This window comes from Tauraco erythrolophus, chromosome 3, assembly GCF_009769465.1.
Source record: "Tauraco erythrolophus isolate bTauEry1 chromosome 3, bTauEry1.pri, whole genome shotgun sequence".
Taxonomy (NCBI): Eukaryota; Metazoa; Chordata; class Aves; order Musophagiformes; family Musophagidae; genus Tauraco; species Tauraco erythrolophus.
Window position 1 is genome coordinate 75,471,137 of NC_141467.1, and position 22,746 is coordinate 75,493,882.

Genomic DNA, 22,746 nt, shown 5'->3' on the forward strand with positions numbered 1-22,746 from the left:
TCAGATTTAACAGTATAATGTGAATGTCAAGGAACTGTCTCCTCGGCTATGAGGAAGAAAAAAGGAATTATACATTGTTTCAAGAATCATCCGTGTCCTGCAGAGTCTTGGCTTTAAATCAGCTTGTATGCAAAAGGGCTACAAAACTGAGAACTGATTAAACACGTATATTTGTCAGAAGAATCAGTACGGATGACAGTTAAATAGAGGGACATTCAGGTGCAAGCTAAACTTTTTCCCAGAACTAAACTCCATTAAACAGAATATTTTATCACTACATTACAGTAACTTGTACGTATCTAGTTATTGTTTTTTTTTGATATACCTGACCAATTAGGCTGGAGAAGACAAAGACACCCGAGAAAAAATTCAGCAGTTGAAAAATTATCTCAAACAGAGTTTGTGGTTCTGGAAGGCCACCGATGGTGATTAAAGTACGAACTGCCCAGTAGTAACACCTCAGGTACCTGTGGGTACAGACAGCATTTTTGTTATTGACCAGAGGTACTTATGTGGTTGAAGTTAAGCATATACCTACCTGAGCTGGGTCTTTCAGTGACACTTCCAGTCCAAAAGACCTTCAGCACTTTTTATAAAGGATTATAATTTTACAAATGGTACGGTTATGTAAATCATATTGAGCTGAATGTTCTTACTGACAGAAAAATAAGAATAGATGGGCAATGCAGTGGTTGGTTACTGTTCTCCAGTAACTCTATGCAGCATTACAAAGGACTTATGTAACAAATTGCCAAGGTGGACATTACAGCATTAGAATGCTAAACTTCCCAGAGTTTATCTGTAGCATACTAGATGTACACATATCTAAAGGTCTCTTCCATGGCGTCACTTGATGACACCAGTGTGAAGGTGAAGCCTTATGGTGGGCTTGACAAATGCAGTATTGGTCTTGTGTTGATTCATTTTCCTACCCCTTTAACGACTTTTGTCTTCCTCTCACTCTGCTTCTGAGCACCCTCCTTTGGCCCTGCCTCCTGGCTATGTCAAGCAGAAGTTACACGTTTCCACAAGCTGCATGTTAATCCAGCTTCTCCAAACCACTTCACTTATTGAGCACTGAAAGTTTGGCTCCTGCATTAACTTCTCCTAGTGTCTGGCCTCCACTGCCTCTTCTGTCACCTTAACAGACACTTGCTTGCCTTCTTCACTATTTCCCCTCCTACCTGGGAAGAGCTGTTCATCAATGGCTACAGAACCACCTTGTTAATGCCCTTCAAGACATTTCTCAGAACTCTCTGATCTAGTAACCAAACGTAGCAGTGAGCAATGGTCAGTCACTAAGACTCTGCTTTAACATATGGCTTATATTGACTTCTTTACGGTACCCATGTGCTGTCTGTCACTTCTTCTACCTGAAGCGTGAGCTCTTTGGACAAAGATTTTTTTGTTCTGTTTGTACAGCTCTCTTTGTACAGCCTTGTGCATGACAGAGCCTGTTGCATTCAAGTGGTGTGTTTCTATTCGTAAGATAACACAAGTTTCTGAAAACAACTAAGAACCTGGAGAGAATTTTTTTTTGTTATTATTTTGTGAGGATAATCATACTAACTCTCTTTTTAAATATCTATACATGAAGTGCCTTGGCATCTCTAAGATTCTGTTTTAAATTTTGTTCTAGAACATGGCACCACTAGTAATGCAGCATCTCCCATACTTGGGGATTAATTAGTTCAAATCATTGTCGTGAATGTGCTGTCATTTCCTTCTTTTCTGAGCTAACAAGTAATTGGTTTAGGAATATTTTTAAAAGCCTCTTATTATTTAGAATTTTAATTCCTAAGCCTCTGTACAATCAGACTTCAGCTTCACTAATAATTAGGAGTGGAAGTTCCTTTTCCTTAATTGTACAATGAGATTTTCTATCATTTCGTCTATGACTATTGCTTCTGAAGCAATGAAGATTCCTTCTATTTGTTGAATTTTATTGAGTTTGAAGTTAAAAAAACCCCACAAACAAACCACAGAAGAAATACTTTTGGAGATGTTTGTTTCAAAATAGACAGTCTTGCGTGCATCTTCTCATGCCTACCCTGAATCTGAGGCCACCTGCTCTGCTTGCAGACTTCAAGTGTACATTTTAATTTGATGGCCTCCACTTTTAAACTCCTCTCTTATTAAAATATGAACTCCACTCCTATTAGTAAATGGTCCATGTAACAATTCAATCGGAGGGTCAGTTTTGTGCAAATATTAGAAAATAAACTCACAATAACAACCAATTCTGATGAGAATTTTTATTTAAATTACTCAAAAGTGTTTCCAAGACTTTCACCTAAAATGTCAGGCTTTACCAAGCAATCAATATTTGCTTTTCATTACAAAGTCAATTTTTACTTAGTTGCAGATTATTGACATACAGTAACAATGATCACTTTTACCATAGTTTTCTAGTTTTAGATTTTAACAACCAGAACTGACTGTTTTCGTTCAGAGTCCTTAAGTAAAAAAATTCTTTGCTTCTCTGATGTCATATATTTTTTCCTTGTTAAGGGTGCAAAATGAACAGCTGGATTACACCACTATAATATTTTCACTTGGGTTCAAATAAAATCATCACCTATGCATGCTTCCAGGAAAGTATGTGTAAGTGGCAGCTTTCACTTAGACTTCTGTGGCATAAATAAATAGTACTAAAAGCCTCAGATATCTTTTGGAAGAATTGCAGATTTAAGCATAAAGTGATGTCTCTAGCTTGTCTGACAATTATCATGTAAACCATATTCATATCATATTCATTTGCCATAACTGAGAATGCTATTGTGCTTGAAACATGTATAATTTATGAATATAAAAGTAAAGAAATTAACATTACTTCTATGCTAGTTACTATAAGAAACAAACATAATTAACCAACTCCCTCACCCACAATGGCCTCGGATGCCAAGCTTACCAAGTCCACCATGATAGACAATATAATCTTCGTTCTGGGAATGTCTACAAAAAAAGAAAATAGCTCCTCAAAGGAATTTAGGGGTCACATTCTTCTTTGCAGTGTTGTATATCCAAAATGTGAGAGATTTTTTTCAGATCTGCCCACCCCTTTCTGAAGATGTAGTTAATACAGTTTATTCTTCTGTAATTTTACTTCAAAAGAAACTCTGTTGGCAAAATCACATGATATTCGCTATCTCTTAGGCACAGGTTTTATATTTTCTCCATTTATGCTTTTTATTGTTTTCATTTTAATCTGAAATGAAAGTTACACAGTTGAAATATAAAGCAGGCTTTTTGGCTTTTTTTTTTTTTTTCCCCTAAGAAGGGGAGAAATGAGATTGTAAATTTTATTTGAGGAAAGCCAGAAAAAACAGACTCCTATTTCAACAGTATTAGCAGCTCTGCTTCCTACTAGCCAGTGTCTGGAAACCATCATTGCTCACCATATGGCTTACTAGCCTGCTATAAAATTCTGTTGAAGCAAACAACATGAGACAAGAAAGGGATTTTCCCTCTGCAAAACACAGAGAGTATGTTTATCCTTCAGGCAATCAAGCTACTAGATTTTTACCTAAAATAAGTCTTAGGTATGAAAACATTCAGAAACGCTGAACAGAAACACTGCAAATAGATACCTTGTAATATTATGCCAATAGAAATATCCTTTTCATAAAAGTCCATTTCAGAATATGCTAAACTTCTTACATGGTTTTGGTTAGTACAGGTAAATCCGATCTTTGTGCATGTGGCCATCAGATTTTAAGGTGGTATTCATTTCAGGCCAAGGAAGCATTATTTTAGGCCTTTCACATTTGATTCCTCTGAGATTACAACCAGGATGGGTTTAAACAACGTAAAGAAGTGGCCTTTATAAACTGGTACTCTACTGACCTCCTTCTTGATACCCTTTTTTTCTTGAGTGACTTATTCATCAAGTGGCTGTGGGTATGATGCTCTGACTCAGGATGGTGTAAACTACAAAGCTTTTATCTAAAAAGTATGGCTGCAAGTAGCAGGTCTGAAAGCTTTAGATCTGACATACTCATGAGTTGGTTGTAACCAGACAGGTTGTCTGGAGGCACGAAACTGCCTCTGTGTAGCAAGCACTGCGAGTGTGACACGTCAGACCTATTGCAAGTGCAACACGTAGCTGATACCCACGAGACACCCTTTAAGACATGCCAGTCTTACTGCGCATTGGGCAACGCATACCAAGCAAGTAGAGTTGTTCTAGATGCACAGTGTCCATTTTCTGGGTCTTCCAGATATCCACTAAATCTACGCCCAGAGCAGGAAAGCACCAAGCTACAGAGAAACAATCAACATGCAAATAGTTGTCTTGATAATAAATATGCTGGAGAATTTTGTGGACTGCTTGTGAATGACTTGCAAACAGCAGAAGAAATATACCATGAGCAAAGTGGAATGATTTGTTTTGACTAAATTTAATGCTGACTTGGCGGGGGTTGCATGAGAATTTCAGCTCCCAAGTTTCAGTTTCCCTTATGGGCAGTGATGAACGAGACAGATACTTCCATGGGACAATTGAGAGCAATGACATTCTGTTCCTGCCTTGAATTCCTTTCTAGACGATTTATCCATTTTCCTGAGGAATTAGGGAGACCTATCACGCACTTAGATAGTTAAATTAGAGTATAAATAAACAAATATAGTTCGAATTGTTCATTTAGCTATAATTAAGAGATCTTTTCAATATCCTGTTGCAGGGGTTACATAGGCTCTACACGATGGTGTTGCATCAGGGATGCTATCTTCTGTGTTAGGAGAGACTGAGGTCTGTCTGCCTAATTATACCCAGCTGATGAGTGCAGTTTTAATGCTGGGAACATCTCGTGTGGCTAATTTGGGTGCTTTGCAGGGGGGTATAGTTGACTGCCTTTTGCACCTCAGGTCAAAGGCTTTGACTGAAGGCTGCCATGCAAACCACCTCAAATCTTCTTGGACTGGCACTAACACTTTGGAGTCTGGACACGAACTTGAAAAGAATACAGCTAGCAGATATTTGCAAAAAGAGCTGCTTTGATAATTTTGCTTGTGGTTTGAGTGCTATCTACAGCTGTTAGTTATAAATTGAAGTTCACCGGTTAGTATGCCTGCTCAAGAACATATATGTAATCAAATTGATACGGGAAACTGTTATCTGTGTATTCTTTTTTAGCCTGGAAAGGAAAAAAAAATGATCCTAGTAGTGTTGACAGTTTTAAGGACTGGTTTTGACCATAACTAGCAACACTTTCTGGACACTGCGGGGATTCTACATAAAATATTAATGCCACTAAATCAGTGCCAGATCATTTACTTTGGGTCAGTGTAATCTGAGACCACTAGAAATTTGGTTTATCCATCAAACTGCTTACTGCCATTCTTTTAATTAGCTAAGAAGCTATGTTTGTCTTATCTTCTTTCTGAATGTGTTCCCATTCTATGTGAGACCAATGGCATATTTTGCTTCAAACATTGGCAACTCTGACTGCTATGTGAAGGGAAATTACATCTGCACTGCTGTGCCATAATATATACTGCAGTTCTTGTTACTTTTTCTGATAGATTTTTCCTGGATTATTCTTAATTCCTGCTTTCCAAAGAAATGAATATACCTATAATAAGATACTATAAGAGATATATATATATATAATATACCTATAATAAGATACTATAAGATACTATATATAGTATCTTGTCTGATATGTTTAAATTCATATTACATCTCCAGTAATAATTAATGTTCACACAATGCCTCTTTGTCAAAAATCCTCAAATCTTCAGCAATCAGATAATATGTCATGCCTGTTTCTCTAAGGCAATGATTATCCCATACAGAAGGCATTTGCTGTTAGTAGGATACCAAGCTATACTTTATGAAATGCGGCTCAGCATGGGATACTCTTTGGGGTTCCATGTACCTGGGACCATATAATCCAGTATGTGTTAGATACAGGCAAAAGAATAAAATCATACATTCACCAACCAATGTCAAGATGAGGTAGATGGCTTAAGGAATGGCTTAAGGAATCTCACATGAATATATTCTAATATGCTGTCATGGTTTAGACCGTTCCGGCAACTAAACTCCTCACAGCTGCTCACTCACCCTCCCCCACCCCCCAGAGATGAGGAAGGGAGTTAAAGGAGAAAAGGAAAAGAGACTCATGGGTTGAGATAAGAACAATTTAATACTACTGCTACTAATATATGAATATATACAGATATGTACAATGATAGATATATACAAATGAGTGATGCACGGTGCAATTGCTCACCACCCCTTGACCGAGGCCTGTCCTGTCCTGGACTAACAATCCCGAAACAGATAAGTCCCGACACCGCAATCCTGGACGAGTGAGAGGCCCAAAAATAGAGAGCGAGACAGAGAGAGAGAGCACTCCGAGAGTCCGAGAGTGAGAGTCCCGGAAGAGCAAAGGCCCTTCTTTCCGGCTGTCCCTCACTTTTATACTGGGCATGACGCTGCATGATATGGAATACTAATTGGCCAATTTGGCCCTCAATCCTAAATCTAAGTACAAATCATAAGGAGACTCATGGACCCCCGTCCCGGCTGTGCTCCGCCCTATCCTGTTGTGCTCCTGCACACCGGCTAGAACACGGCAGCTGGAAAAGTCCTTGAGACCTCAGTGCCAACATAAACATCAGTGAGCTGTCAACATTCTTCTCAGAGTAAGTCTCAGACTAAAGCCAAAACATGGAGCTCTTCTAGCTGCTAAAAAGAAGAGCTAACTCTGTCCCAGCTGAAACCAGGATGTATGCTTTTTATTTAAGCATCTCAGTTTAATGCAGACCTTGAATTATCAGGTCATTATTACTGTTTATAAAAAATTCTGCCCTAAATCCCATGTGATTTCAGTATGACATCATTGAAGAAGTGTTTTTGTCTCCTCATGGAAAAGGTATCAGAAAATATTAAGAAAGCTGACCATTGCCTCTGGGCACAACTGCATTGTCTGTGATCAGGCGAGCAAATAAGTTCTACCAATTGTTTCCCTGGGTGAAATGTAAAATATTATTGTCTGTGAAAAACAGGAAGACTTTCTTGCCTGCTCTCTGGGCTGTTCTGAGGAAGCATTAAAAACGTGAAGACTCAATAAACACTCTTCTTTCAGAGTTTTCAGGTTACTCAGTCTTAGTTGCCTTATTTTTTAATTATGAGGCCAGTATTCCCAAGAATGACATTAACAAAAATAGCTATAATGGAAATTTGTTCTGCATTTTTCTTGTCAGATTTCTGGAAGCTTTGATCCTGTGAATAAATACCTGTATATAACTTCACTTACATAAGTGGTCCCACTGAGCTCCATGAGGCTGCTTGCATGTGTCTGACTGCAGTACTCAAGTTGTGTATTTTAGTGGTGTGTGGCAACTTCAGCTGTGTCTTTTTTTTTTTTTTTGAGAGAACCCTAATTATAAGAAATCAGTGCTGTTTTGCATAACACGTTTTGCTCTCAAAGGCTATTTTCATATCCTTCAAGATAGTGACTTCACACCAAACTCGTGAAACCTGAAAAAATTGTAAGCAAAAGGAGCGTGTCTCCAAGAGAAACATGAAGAATTCTTTAAAGGGTGATTTATGACAGCAGTAGTATATTATATGCAGTTTTGCAAAGAAGGTAGTTAATGAACAAATTGAGCTTCTGTGGCTTTAACTGTATTATGGCCTTTAAAAGAACTGAAAGTTGATACATCTAAACCTACTAGATATGTTTTTGTATAACTACACACAAAATGTATTTTGACTTTGCTTCTCTTGCTTTCTTTCCATCATCTTAATGAATGTCCCTTACTTGGCATCCAGCCTCGTGCTGTCACAAGGAGTTTGTGGAAAAGTGTGCCATTATCCAGTCCTTCCCACTGGAGACAATCTGCCACGTGTTTAAGCATGACCTTCTCAAAAGATCAAAGAAAGTGAGTGGAATTTTTTCAGACCAATCACTGTGGTGTTTAGAGGGACTAAAATGTTGCATTTTAATGACACAATGCTGTGTGGTAGGAAAAAAATCTGTACCTCTGATTCCTTTGAGGGATTGTTCCGCAATCCTTCTAACAGTTCCCATGTGCATATGCAATCAGTAAGTTTAATTTATGACTCTTGTTACTTTCTAAATGTTCAATTAAGTTAGTGCTTAGCACTGACTCATAAACCTATAAAAGCTGAAAGTGGTAAACTGATTATTCACTGCACCTGCCCTCCAAATATGCGTGAGTAATGAAAGCTGCTAATCTGCCGTCATGGTGCTAAAAGTTTGCTATCCAAGCACTTGTAAAATAACGGCATATCGTGCAAGCAAAGACATGGGAAAAGGCAGGGAATGCAGGAAGGAGTAAAATCAACAAAAATCTCTTGCAAGAGGAAAGGACTTACATGTTTCCGTTGCCGTCGTACACCCATCTAGTGCTGCCAATTCCTTCATAGTCTGAAGCCCAATAATACAGGCATGCATTAATGTGCAAGGCAAACAGCAAGTATCCAGTTGTTCGAATGACCCTATAAAAGTCAAAAATTCCTGTAAAAAACCTTACATTTTCCCTTCCTTTTAATATGGAACCCATTGCTTTTTTGAATTAACAATATTTATGTTAAGCATCCACTGAGTAGTTCCCCACCTGTATTGATTCTATGAAAAAAATAGCCGGCAGTTACTCGTCTCTCACGTTTGCCCAAGGTCAAATAAATATCTTTCCTAAAATATTTGACAGAGTAATTTTTAAATTGTGGTTCACTCAGGACTTTATAATCCATTTCCTTAACTGGCTATGAATATTTACAGAAATTTGAAGCTATATTAGTGTGGCTAGAGGGTACAAATTAATGTGTTTTCTAAACTCTGTTCAAGATAGGCTCTAAACTTGTGAACCAAAGCCAAGAAATGTCTGAGGTCAGAAATGAATTGCTTTACAAGAGCTGTGCTAGGAAGCCTGCAGTAGATCTAAATAGTATGATTTAGTGGCTACAGCAGGAGTTATATCATTCCTAATCCCAGTTCTTATGCTTATGGCCAGTTCTTTGAAGAGCACCAATGATGAACTACTTAAACATCAAGTAGCTTTCTGTTTAATATAATAATGACCTCATTGTATATCCTCTGTTCAGTGCATGGGGATCAAAAGAAAGAACTCCTGGATTTAACTCTCCACTCAAATATTTATACAGGTAAGGAATAAATAAGCAATAAAAGTACAGGACTTACCTAAACACAGGGAGGCTGGTATATTATGAGTTTATCTGCTACAGCTAGAATTCAATGTAGTTGGCAGTGCACAGTAACTGAGTGCATGGTTTTATGAAAATTTAATAAGGTCTAAGTTAGGTCTATAAACTAAGTTAATGGGAGACCATATCTCTGTGGTTGCTTCTGTATTATGCACTCCTTTGCTGATTCTTCAGGTACCCTCCTTTGCCACTTCCTCCCATTGAGCAATCTACCTACGTGTACTCTTGGAATCATAGAATGGTTTGGGTTGGAAGGGACCATTAAGGGTCATCTAGTTACAACCCTCCTTCCACTAGACCAGGTTGCTTGAAGCCTCATCCAACCTGACCTTGAACTCTTTGAGGGGTGGGGCATCCACACCTTCTCTGAGCAACTTGGTCCAGTGCCTCACCATCATCGGAGTGAAGAATTTCTTCCTTAGATGTAATTGAAATCTACCTTCTTTCAGTTTAAAGCCATTGCCCCTTGTCCTAGCATTACATGCCCATGTAAAAAGTCCTTCTCCAGCTTTCTTGTAAGCCCTCTTTCTTCTTCTTTAGGATGTTGACAAATGAAAGCCACTTCTCTGTTTAAATGTTTTTATGCTTCCAGGACAGCTCTGTTTAGGGTTGCGAGCTATTGAGAACAGCAGATAGCTGACGTGATCTAGTAATATTGCAGTATTGACCATGCTGGGTCTTATGCACAAGTTTGAATCCATGCAAGTGGACTCCTGAGGTCTGAGTAAAGCTTCAGGAAGCCTTTACTACAGTATCTATTATATTTCTCTAGGCATGTGTTAAACCTACCACAATGGATAGACAAGATGTAGTAACTTTTTCTAGCTCTGTTCCTATAAACTCAAACTAATGAGTTTGATAAGAGAATTCACCCAGGCACATACTCTTGCTGTGAAAAAGTTTAGTTTGACATTAGCCAGTTAATTGGTGCCTTATCACTCAAATGGTGAGCATATCAGGATCTCAGATCAAAACAACAGTGCTACATTGAAATAAAATGCAGTAGTTTGCACAAACAGCCTGTTTTTTTTTTTTATATTTCTTAGCTCACATTTGTGCTCTTCTCTATAACGACCTCTCTTCTCCATTTGCCCTTTTCCTTTCTTTACCCTAATGCCTTCTGGTTAAGCCAATTGAAAGATCTTTGCTATACAAATGTTTTTACAAATGAGCACCTGAAAAACTGGGAGTCAGTGTTTTCTGAAGTATGTTTTTAAGCATTGTATCAGAGCATGAGATGTATCATGCCATGAGATATTTAACAGGTGTTTTTGCAAATATGAAGTATAACATTTTGGCAGCACAGTATGCAGGCATTTTTTTTTCTGCCACAAACCTTAGCAATGCACTGATAGGAAAGCCTATAAAGAGTCAATACTGTTAACCCTATATATGCTGAGCAATATTGAAGTCCATGTGCTCTACCATTGTTTTCTGCACACCTTCAGTGGGATTTAAAATTGCATTTTACTTATGAAGAGTGCTCTATTTCACACATTTCGAGTTTCTGGCCTCTTAAGAGTATGAGGTAGAAAATGGATTCAATTTGTAATATTTTCATTCTGCAGTTTACATTCTGCAAGTGATTTAGTATTGGAAGATGTAAGTGACCAGGAAGCAAAGACACAAGCAGCAACACACAGTTGTGGCATCCAACCATAGAATCATAGAATCATAGAATCATAGAATGGTTTGGGTTGGAAGGGACCTTAAAGATCATCTAGTTCCAAACCCCCTGCCTTGGGCAGAGAACCCTCCGCTAGACCAGGTTGCTCAAAGCCTCATCCAACCTGGCCTTGAACACTTCCAGGCATGGGGCATCCACAACTTCTCTGGGCAACCTGTTGTAGTGTTTCATCACCCTCATCGTAAAAAATTTTTTCCTTAGCTCTAGTTGAAATGTACCCTTTTTCAGTTTAAAGCCCCCTTGTCCTTTCACTACAGGCCTTTGCAAAAAGTCAATCTCCAGCTTTCTTGTAGGCCCTCTTTAAGTACTGGAAGGCTGCTAGAAGGTCCCCCTGGAGCCTTTTCTTCTCCAGGCTGAAAAACCCCAACTCTCTCAGCCTGTCTTCATAGCAGAGGTGCTCCAGCCCTCGGATCATCTTCATGGCCCTTCTCTGGACTCACTCCAGCAGGTCCATGTCCTTCTTGTGCTGGGGACCCCAGAGCTGAACGCAATATTCCAGGTGGGGTCGACCTGCTGGCCACGCTTCTTTGGATGCAGCCCAGGATACGGTTGGCTTTCTGGGCTGCCAGCGCACATTGCCGGCTCATGTTCGTCTTCTCCTCAACCAGCACTCCCAAGTCCTTCTCCTCAGGGCTGCTCTCAATCCATTCTCCACCCAGCCTGTACTTATGCTTAGGATTGCCCCAACTCACATGCAGGACCTTGCACTTGGCCTTGTTGAACTTCATGAGGTTTGCACAGGCCCTCCCCTTGAGCATCACCAAATGTCAAGCCAGGAAATAACTTATTTAACATATATTACTTATTACTTATATTATATTACTTATTACTTATATAAGTATTATACTTATTACTTATATTATATTACTTATTACTTATATTATTTAACATTATATTAACCAATACCATGCTACAAAGCTGTGTAAACTAACAAGGCAGAACAACTTTGCAGAGTAACTGCCTCTGTCTTTCCAACTACTTCATACATTTTACAGGACCAGTGAGATCTTCCTGTGTGTGTTTCAGCATTTTAAATGAGCACCTTCTTTGTTTTTTGACATACAAATCAATATCGCATCCTTCAAAGTTAGAGGAGTTTGAAGATATACACATCTCATTCTCCAATGGCCCTTTAAACAACTATTTCCTATTCCATATTTTTACGTAGTGTGAAACACTGTCCCTTGCAAAACTGCCTATTTGGGTGAAAATGGGTTTGCAAATTTGTTCCCATTTCCTCAAAAGCCATATACGCACAACATTACTGTTACATAGAAGCTAATTACTTGATTCAAACCGATTGATATTAAAAATTAATATCTCCCAGTAGTCACTGCAAATACTACAGGAGATACAGAAAAGTAGTTGAATTACAACTGCAAAGCAAAGGAAATAATATGGAAAATAATTAATTAATTTAAAAAGTTATCGACATTACAAAAAGTTAAAAAATACAAATAAAATAGATGAAAAGTCATTCTTTTTAGTGATATTAAAAATTGGAGAAAATAGGGAGGTAGAGATTCAGAAACTGAAAAGTAATTTCTTTATCTTGTGGAAACTCAAACAAGCCTTCTCTTGTACCAATAAGAATTTTAAAAAAGAAAATAAAACCACAAAACCCAAACAAACCATAAAAGACTCTTCAACAAGTGAAAGGAGAGGGTAACATAAGAATAAGCTTTGTGGAGGTCAGAATCTCAGAAATACTTTTGCAGAACTTTCAAACTTTTTAGATTTTTTTCATTTTCAGGTACATGAAAATATGAAAAAGATGATATTTCAAACTCTTTTTCAAATTAACTAGTTTCTAAATCTCATAAAATATCTCATTTGCAATGTATAAATTCCAAGCCTGCCATTTAAGTGCAATAATCTCTGAACTAGAATAAGATGGTAACCAACAGATTCTTATTTCTGCTGCATAGATACACAAATAGGCTGCCCAGGGAGGTGGTTGAGTCCCCATCCCTGGATGTGTTTAAGAATAGGGTGGATGATCTACTTGAGGATATGGTTTAATGGGGATTAGGGATGGTTGGACTCGATGATCTATAAGGTCTTTTCCAACCTAGAAATCTATGAATCTATGAAATGCCCCAAAACTGGAACAGAGGAAAAAAAATCTATCGGTATAGGAATTGCACAGGACAACTATGGCTGATGACGCTGACAGTAGATGATAATAATGGTGACACTGTAGATAAGTTCATTGGGTAATAGCAGCATCACTGACTGCTGAGGGGCCTATGAAACTTGCCATACCCATGTCCGTGGGCTGCTTGAGTTGGTTCCAGTATTATTCTAGTCAATGCAGAAAGTGAGAACATAGTGCAGCAGACAACAGTTATAATCACTATTTGAGATCTGTGCTGAATTGGTTCTCATTCCAAGTTTAGTCAATGCAGTAGAAGATCAAGTTTCTGTATATGCCAGGTTCATGGTGAGAGCATATTTGAAGAAAAATGTTGACACAGGCTCAAGCTTATAACTCTTATTAAGTACAAATAAACAGCTACTGAGGATTTGGCACTGTTATTAACAACCTAAAGAAAGCATTCTTTGGCTCTTTCACTAAAGAACCTTCTGATAATTCCGATCAGTTAAATTTTGTCAGGAGCATAAGTTTGGTGAACGTTTCGCCAGCTGAACTGAGCTAGATTTCCTATGCAAGTGAGGCTTTACATTTATTATTTTAATGATTACATTGAAGACAGCTATTTAAAAAAAATATGAAATTGAACAGTTAAAGTTCCATCCAGTGCTTCAGTGACAAGTCATGACATCAAATGAAATGCATTCTGTGCCAAGATTTACATGCTACAAAAGTTTAATAAGCACATACCTGTAAATGTATGCTTTGTCCAGGATAGCTTCCAAACGATCATTAAACTCAAAGAATGTATTATGCTGAATGGAAAACAATTAAAGTAATCCGATCACTATTGCTCACCACACATCTTTTTCTACAGACATTAGTTCACATACACATTTTGAAATAATGGCTTTTTTGGTAGTCTGACTTTCTTTAAACATTTAATTAAAAGGTGAATTGCAAAGCAAAGATAAAAATTGAGTTAAACAATGTTTTGGGTGTTGAGTGTCCCATTAATCCGACTATAGAAATAACCTTGTTGTTTAGGTCAGACTCCAGCAGATGAATGACTCCTACTTCCTCAAACATACATAATTGCTTGGGCAACTTATCAGGGAGAATTACACACATAAAAATCCCTTTTACTCTTTCTGAAATTCCAGTAACTCTTAGTAAGTAACTATATGTATCAACAACCACATACTAGAGGATACCAAGTAGTAACATTTGCTGCTGTATCGAATTCGTCTTGCTAATTATTTGTAGTTTACCTTCAGTGATAGCCCTTGACATTGCATGTAGCTTTTTTCTTTGTTTTTGTTCGGTATGTGTCTGTTTGCTTAATATGAGGTAGTGTTTAAGTTTTCATTCTTTCATATTGTTTTGGTTCTGATTGATGGAATTTTTAAATTTTGTTGAAAACTGAAGTGAAGAGCACCCTCATTTTATTCTCAGAGTTCTTGTTCCCTCTCCAGTTTTAAATGAAATTCAATTCTTTGTCAACATATTGCTTGTGTGAAGGAGAATGTATTTAGCCACAGAGTGGCCTGCTAGGTACCATGAAATGCAGAGAGCGAGCTGTTGCCTAATGCCTTCTCAACTCCTTCAGTGCACAACTCCAGATGTCTTTGGACTCGATAACAAAAGTGGGCTTATGCTTGTTAAATATGCTGTGTAGAGTTTATGTTGTCCTTAAAATTCCGTAATTCCCTTCCTTGCTTTTAAACACCGGACAATACCAACAGTAGGGTAAAATGCATCGAAATTAATAAGTGAGCTTTTTTTTTTTTTTAATCTTTGAAAACTAACAGGTAATTTAAGATTAGTCTAATTTAAATAATGGAAACAAACCAGCCTTAATCACAAAACACTGTATGAAAGCAGGAAAGGATAGAGTCAGAAGAAGAACAAGAGAATAAGAGCTTCATTTGGCTAGATTATATCTCGGGGTTTTTTTGCTGGTTTGTTTACTGATTTGTAGCTTATCCTGAAGATATTTTCCAGTTGCTAAATTTCATGTTCCTAAATATTATAAACAACTTTCCATTGGGTTGTAAAAACATTCATGTGTGGTTAGCCATCCATCACTAACACAGATCTCACCTTTAGCATCCTATTTGCTCTGAATGCTGGGTTAAATCCGAAGAAGAAGTATAAAACTTCAAATGGCAATACCGATATCACATCAAGCTGTTGAAGGGCAAAGAGGTCAATTTAAACTTCACAATAACCATAATGCATTTACTTGCTGTCAAAACCCTACTTCGATTGCATCACAGCTAAGTATAATATTTGAACAGCCAGCATGCTAAGCCTGTAACTTTCTAAGTACTGTCAGGCAAGATTATCTTTCTGAGAACACCAACAGCTTTGCTCTGCCCTGCTTTTAAGTCCCCCATGCCTGATCACTGCATCTGTTTCATGGGATTATTGACAGTATCTGAGATATTGTTCACTAATACTTTCTGTTATTTCAGTTTTAGTTCTGACAAGACTAAAATGGTAGGCATGTGGCTGGTGAGTGGAGGTGGGGAGAGCACTCCACAAGCACTTAGTAGTCCTACAGCTTTTAAAACCACGCTGCCTAAAGCAGTCTGGACGAACACGATGAATTAGACTCCTTGCTTGCATGCTTTGCCATGTGTTCCAAACAACAGATTCATCATAGGATGGTAAGTTTATTTTTTTTTGGTTTTGTTTTTGTTTTTTAATAGATACTGTCTTTTGTTATATTTGGATGCTTCTCCTTCCCGTATCACTGAAATTTTCAACATGTCCCTGCAATCAACTGTGTGATTATTCTTACTTTATTCTTTCCAAGAATTCTGTGGAGAGAAGGAAAGCTGTGGCAAACTTGGCTTTGCCTTTTAAGGATCCTGTGATACCTTGCTCTGTTGCTGATGTCATTTGGGAACAAAAGAGGCATGCAGAACTGTAGGCTTCATCTCACTGTAATCAGAAATGCCTTTGCCCTGAAAGACATAGCTTGTGTTGGCAGCAAGTAGCCTACAGCACTGACCTTTTGTTCCATGCAAGATGCAGTTAATACCTGAACTCTGTGAAAAAGTAAACCAAAGCAAAAAATTGATTGAGGACAAATAGCCTTTTATAGCTCTCTCCCTCTCTCAGACACATGTCTAAGAGAAGGCAAAATTTAATCTTTAATATCAGTAGTGCTTTAATATCTGTTAATTAGTACTTAATCATATGAAAAATTCCCAGATTATATCTGTATCTTGCATGTGGTGAGAACACTCAACTCATTAGTTTCTGCAGAAATCAAGAGCTCTAGACATACTGCAAGTGTGAACTTAAAACAAAACCACATATATCCACTTAGTTCTCTTGCTGTAAGTTTGACTCTGTCCTGCTCACTTGCCTGTGCAGTGTATATCCTTCACTTTTGGATTGCTTAACCTCAAGTATATAAGCAGTGATACTACAGTCACTGAGACAAATTGAACTCTGAAACAAGGCAGGCCTCAAAAGTATTTACTGAAGAGGAGGGGCCAATAACTGAGATTTCAGAGATGTGGTCTCGGTGTCATAGAGCTATATGCGTGTCAGGAATTGAATAGACTACCTATTCTCTGTTGGCAAAAACAACATTTAGCAACAAAATGAACAATTTTCGTAAATCAAATGCATCTTTGTTTTTACAAAGTGCAATGAGCACTAAAAATCTCAGTTTGAATTTTTGTTTACTTGTGTGAGTGATGACCTATTCACTAGCATGCATAAGAGTTCACTGAACAGAGTTATCATCTAACGTCAAGACTTGTTATTTTGTTTAATGAATCTCTGGCAAACTGTGCTATTGTCTTTCAGTGTGAGCGAGGATGACCTTGCACAAATTCATCAAAACAGAGAATTTTATTAGTTCTATTTTATTAATTTATTATTATTCAGAATTAATATTTATAATTACATTCATAATTAGTCTGTTTTATAATTAAACACTGTTTATGAAGATGGCGGTCTTCAACTGGTGAGCACTGACATGCCATCAAGCCCATGCTTTCTGGTGATCTTCTTAAACCAACAGTGATTTTCAGTGAATGAAAAAAATACTGTGAAATCCTACAGCCAGAATTTACATATTGACATCAGTAACACAGGATCTGCTTACCCGAAACTTCATAGAGCTGTGGTAGAATTTCTTCATTTCCACCTTGTCTGACTACAGTGATAATGAAAGGAGAAAAAAGCATAGTCAAGAACAGAGTGTCAAGAAAGAGCCTCTGCTACTCAATAATAATAATTATCTTGGAAAGAGAAGACTTCGGGGAGACCTAATAGCTGCCTTCCAATACCTGAAGGGAACTTACAGGAAGGCTGGGGACGGACTTTTTACAAGAGTGTCCACTGATAGGACAAGGGGAAATGGGTTTAAGTTGAAGGAGAACAGATTTAGATTAGATCTTAGGAAGAAATTCTTCAGTACAAGGGTGGTACGACTTTGGAATAAATTGCCTAGAGAAGTTGTGGATGCCCCCTCCCTGGAGGTGTTCAAGGCCAGGTTGGACGGAGCCTTGAGTAGCCTGGTCTAGTTGAGAGGCGTCCCTGCCCATGACAGGGAGGTTGGATTAGATGATCCTTGAGGTCCCTTCCAGCCTATGCCATTCTATGATTCTATGATCTTCTGGCAGTAGGGATGATGACAGGTATATTAATGATGGTCTAAAGTATGAATGGAGAAATATCTGTAGGAAGAAGTAGCATTTTTATTAGACTGGTTTACATTAGACCAGATTTGATTAGACCTAGGTGAAAAATGAGGTTTTGGAGTTTGTCTGATTTTTTCCAAGTTTGGCTGTTGTTCTAGAAAAACATGTTACATTTTTCTCACAAATCTTCCCCCTCAAGACATCTATTCCAGTTGGTGCTTGACCTAAACCCCTTCAATTTCAGGGCCAAAAACTCCATTTGACTTCAGTGGTTTCAAGAAAAACACAAAGTATGTTTCTGATGGTGCTGTACAAAATCAGCTCTTTGAAAGCTAGCAATAACATGCTAGCATTATTAGCATTATAATAATCAACATTGCATTCATTAGCAATGATTAGCTATTTATTTTTAAATTGCTCTCCATGGGAACTGATGTTAATACTTTAATAAGAAAGTGCAATCACAAGTATCTCTAGTAATGTATCTATTATTATACTTTCTGTATTTATACCAGGGACACTTTAAAAATAGCTTTGAAATCTTGAGGTATTTCCATGCCAACTTTTCACTGTCATCAGTTTAAGCAGGAGATTAGGCAATAGATGTTCTGTTCACGCACTAAAATCTATGAATTGCACAAACAGCTTCAAGGGAAATACAAAGTAAGCTTCCTACTTTAGGGTTTTAACCTGTTCATAAAACTTGAGTTTTATAGGATTTAGGCAAGATTGCCAGTTATTGAATGCCTTGGTATGGAAAAGTACATTACACTGCACTGAATTTAATGTCTATCCAAACTATAGTTGCACATTTCATTTGAGATTTCTCTGTGAAGGTACCAGTAATATCTTGTATGCACAATGTGTAAAATTTTATGTAAAAGCACTGACCTAAAGCAGGTTCCAAATTACATTTGAGGATGTATAATTTTGAATTTTCTCTCTGTTGGGCACAGTAGTGTCACACTGAAGTTATCTAGACTCATTTTTTTCCTCATTGGGTTTTATTCTATAAGAAGTTTAAAGAGTCAAAAATAGGGAAGATTTAAAGAAAAATTAATGTTCTGGATGCCCTTTTGATATAAGGGCAAGCTTTAATCTTTTTTTTCAGATACTTTCTTAGAGTTTTGTTTTGCATTAGTAGCAAGAAGTAAAATTTAATGTACATATTTTTCCCCCAAAAAATCCCTTCAAATAAATTATTTTCAAATCATCCTGAAATTGCAGGGATTTGGTTTTATTTTATCAAAAAAGCCCACAGTCTTCACAATCTGTAACAAAACATGCATATCCTGTCCAGCCCTAGCGGAATATGCATTGTCTTCAACTATGATTCTTGCAGTAGGTGAACAGAAAGCCAACAGATTCACACAAACATACAAACACATGCATATGTATATGAGTACATAGTCATATAATTACTGATTTTAATGAAGCTGCACCAGTTTACTCCTGTTTACTCCTGAGTTTTATGCCTGTTCCAACTGTTCTCATCTGTTACTTTTAAATCTACTTTTTCTTTTTTTAAAAGTGTAGACAATGAGTATGTTTCCTTCTTCCAAAATAGGATAATGGAGGTCAGAGAAGAAGAACATAGGTATGCTTTTATAAATACAAAAGTTACATAGATTTGACATAGGAGGAAAAAATGTGTCAGATTAGAGGGAACTTCTATATTGTACTTTAACACACAACTACTACCCGTGGAGATCCCACTTCCAATACTTACTATTATATCTCCACCTTTTAAAAATTGCACTCGGGGCTGGAAAATCAGTAAGTCACACAGGTAGCAGATATCACAAAGGACGTCCATGGTAAACCAATATATTGTGTTACTTGGGGTTTGATATGGAAACACAAAGCGAAGGGGGATAAACCAGCAATTCCAATTATAGGCGAATGTCACGACCATGAGCCATGCTACATAACGGCGATCTGAAAGCAAAAATATTGAATTTATAGGCATGAACTTAGAATTTTTTCCCATTCTTAGAGACACTTTTATTCTACTGCAGTCTCTGGGAATGTTTCTGCCCAGAGCAACCTACCATTCTCTCTTTTTCAATGACACAGGCTTCTAAAGTGATATAGGCTGGATTTGCAAAGGGAAAAAAGATGGATTTATGAGAGCATGTAGAATTTAATGCATCTGAAGAAACTCCATACATTTTGCATGCTGCCAGTGTATGTTATAACTGACAAAGGAATTATTTGGCCCTAACGAACAGGACAAATTCTAGATAAAGAACCACAAGACTTGGGTTTCAATTGTGGTTGTTTGCATACCAGCTTTGTGCATACCATATTTACAGCTATTGTCACTTTTCATGTCTTCTCCCTGTTTGGAATAAATGTTCTTTATGAGTCAATATGCCTTTACCCCCTTCTATTGCGTAGCTTTTAATTTACCTGTGTATGAATCTATGCTGTCTGGTAGCTGCAGATACTCCTTGTATTTTTTCACTGGAGGTTTTTTGAATTTACAGCACAGCATATCACAGTAATGATCCTCCTCTGGCTTTGCTTCTGCCTCCTCTTTCTTTTCTTCTTTTTTTTCTTCTTTTGGTGGGGGTGGAGGCTTCTTCTTTGATGGTGCTAGCCACATAGAATGCCGCAAAGGGTGACATTTTAATAACGGCTCAATTACTACACCCTGTTTTAACATGTGCAAGAGCCTCATCATGTTAAAAACTCTTCTAAAAACACCTGGCGATGACTAAAGCTACAATTCATTATAATACTGAGTGCATTAGAAAACAGATTAGAGAATAAAATCACCCCTATATAATCAAGTAAATCTTCTATCAAGAACACCACTCTGTTACAGAGCGCAATATATATATTATTGTATTTCCTTGGACAGTGCCAAAAAATAATGCCATAAAGACTGACAAGAAATCAGGCAAGTCATAATTCATCATTCATTAATGCAATTGGGCATTCTCTTTACATGACTCTTGCAAATAATGCATGCCATTAGGATGGAGATAAGAAAGGACGCCTGTGCCATGGACTGATCTCTCCCTTCTCCTGAGAACTGATATGTAAGATACAGCAGGTGAACCTAATGGGAAGTCTATGGTTTTGCATGTTTCTAGGCTTATAAAAGTCTTGTGGCAGTCCTTTGAGCCCAGTTCTTCCATCTTTGGGCCAGATAATTTTGTCCACACATTTGCCCCATTAATTCTGGTAGCTTTACCTCTGAGTAGGGTACACAGTCCCAGCAGTAAACTAGCAAACTAGATCTATAATGGTTTAGGAAATAAATGATTGTAAGTTCTACAAAGAGACAAAAGAGGTAAATGAGTTTTTTTAAAAAAAAAAAGATTTTTTTTTATCAGCTGGTATAGTTTATAATACTTCAGGCACTATTTTTACTAACATATTAAAAAACAAGCAAGAAATAAACAGCTTCTAAAAAATGTCAGAACATAAAATCATCACACTCAATTCTTTGTGCAAAGGAAAGAAAAAGAGGTCAAAATTTCCTCTAAAGAGGAAAAATATAACCTTTGGTTTATGTTTCATATTTGGTCAAAAGCAGATATTTAATTAATGTTGAATGAGTTTGCTCTATTCAAAGTACGTACTTAGAGTCCTCGGTGAGTCTGGAAGATTGCTGCCATGGCTAAAATTTTATTTACTTTTACACAGCAGATCTAATCTCAGAGTGACTAATATCTACTCATAAGATATTTATGTTTCTTCATATGTTTCAGATTCATCCCCATGAATAAACATATCTGGGTGCTATTTTAAAATATATAAGGCTGCTTGACTGGGATGATTTTAGACATTGCTCAAGAATTTTTCCCCAGATTCTTTAGTGATGTGGTTCAAAGGAGCTCATACCTAGGACCTGGTTTACTGTAGACTAATAAGGATAAATTGACTTTAATGGGCACAAACTAATCCATTTTGGTGGGTAAACATGCTATATTTACTGGATAATTTTGTCATGATATTTTCTTTTCCCACATAATAATGTTCGGCTTTCAGCTTAACAAATGCATAGCTATTTCCAAAGTCACTTACAAGCTGTAGGACTGCCTTCAGGGGAGGACAGCACTGGGTCTTTCAGCTTTTCCTTATAGACTGTTGCCCTTTCCCGCATTTTTCTGACGATGTCTTGAAGTTGGGCATCAGCATATTCATTTGTTTGGAAACCTGGTGCTGGTTTCTGTGTGCTAATTGAAACAAAAGAAAAAAAAAAGATAATATACTAGAAAGCACTGCAAGGAAACAGTGCTAAATCTACTTCTGAGCAGAAGTCAGACATTAAGACTGGTTCTTGACTGGCCACAGTGCTTACTCACATCACTTAATTCATAGTATGTGGACACCTAAGTTATCTGCTCTTGCTTCCTGCTTATGTCCAAGTTCTACTGTGGCTATGTAAGGCCTAGAGCTTATCTTGTGTGTTCTCTAATACTATGCTCTGACCAACTGTGCATAAAAATGTGCTCATTATTATGACATAATCTCCTAATCATGACAGGACAAAGCTGAGTTAGAGAATGTGATGTGCAGGTAGAGGAGGAGAGACTATGCTTACTTTGTGCTTCCTAATCTTGGAAAAATTGATTTAATCTCATTTTTGTAACGGATATCAGCTAATACGAGGTAAAAATAATACGAGGTAAAAATAACAAGAGGAAAAAAAATGCATGTTTTTCCAAGTGGAAGCAAAACAATAGTGTTCCTGCTGAAGCTTCTTGTGTTTCCACTAAGAAGTTCCCCACTGCATGTTTACTCAGGGTCATAGTAACACTAAGCTGATATTCTGTCACTCACTGCATTTCTTCAAACCTGAGGACTGTTCATTTTCAAACACCTGCAGTCTCACATTCTTCACTGAAACTAATGCTTTTAGTAGAATCTATGCATACTGTGTCATCCATTATAAAATATTGCTGAAGGTGTTTCCTGATCAACTCTTTTGAAATTTCATCCTCAATGACTTTCTAGTGTCTGATTATGCAAAATGGGGCTGTATTGGAGTACCACCCAGCTGTCAGATGGGCCATGCTTTGGACCTTTTCTATGTGGAGACCACGATACGGGATTTCTTCTGTATCCTTGACTCAACAGTTCT

General features: G+C 37.4%; 1 protein-coding gene across 1 annotated transcript in view; it reads right to left on the bottom strand.

The window, feature by feature from the left end:
- Positions 1 to 22,746, bottom strand: part of CNGB3 (cyclic nucleotide gated channel subunit beta 3) — a 57,265-nt gene that overhangs the window by 18,092 nt on the left and 16,427 nt on the right. Inside the window, exons 3-10 of the mRNA XM_086609325.1 lie at positions 21,687 to 21,838; positions 20,061 to 20,246; positions 19,378 to 19,586; positions 17,111 to 17,161; positions 15,085 to 15,171; positions 13,732 to 13,796; positions 8,351 to 8,473; positions 326 to 467 (exon numbers count right to left, since the gene is read on the bottom strand). Of these exons, the coding sequence (XP_086465451.1) occupies positions 326 to 467; positions 8,351 to 8,473; positions 13,732 to 13,796; positions 15,085 to 15,171; positions 17,111 to 17,161; positions 19,378 to 19,586; positions 20,061 to 20,246; positions 21,687 to 21,838 (1,015 nt within the window). The remainder of the gene's footprint in view (positions 1 to 325; positions 468 to 8,350; positions 8,474 to 13,731; positions 13,797 to 15,084; positions 15,172 to 17,110; positions 17,162 to 19,377; positions 19,587 to 20,060; positions 20,247 to 21,686; positions 21,839 to 22,746) is intronic.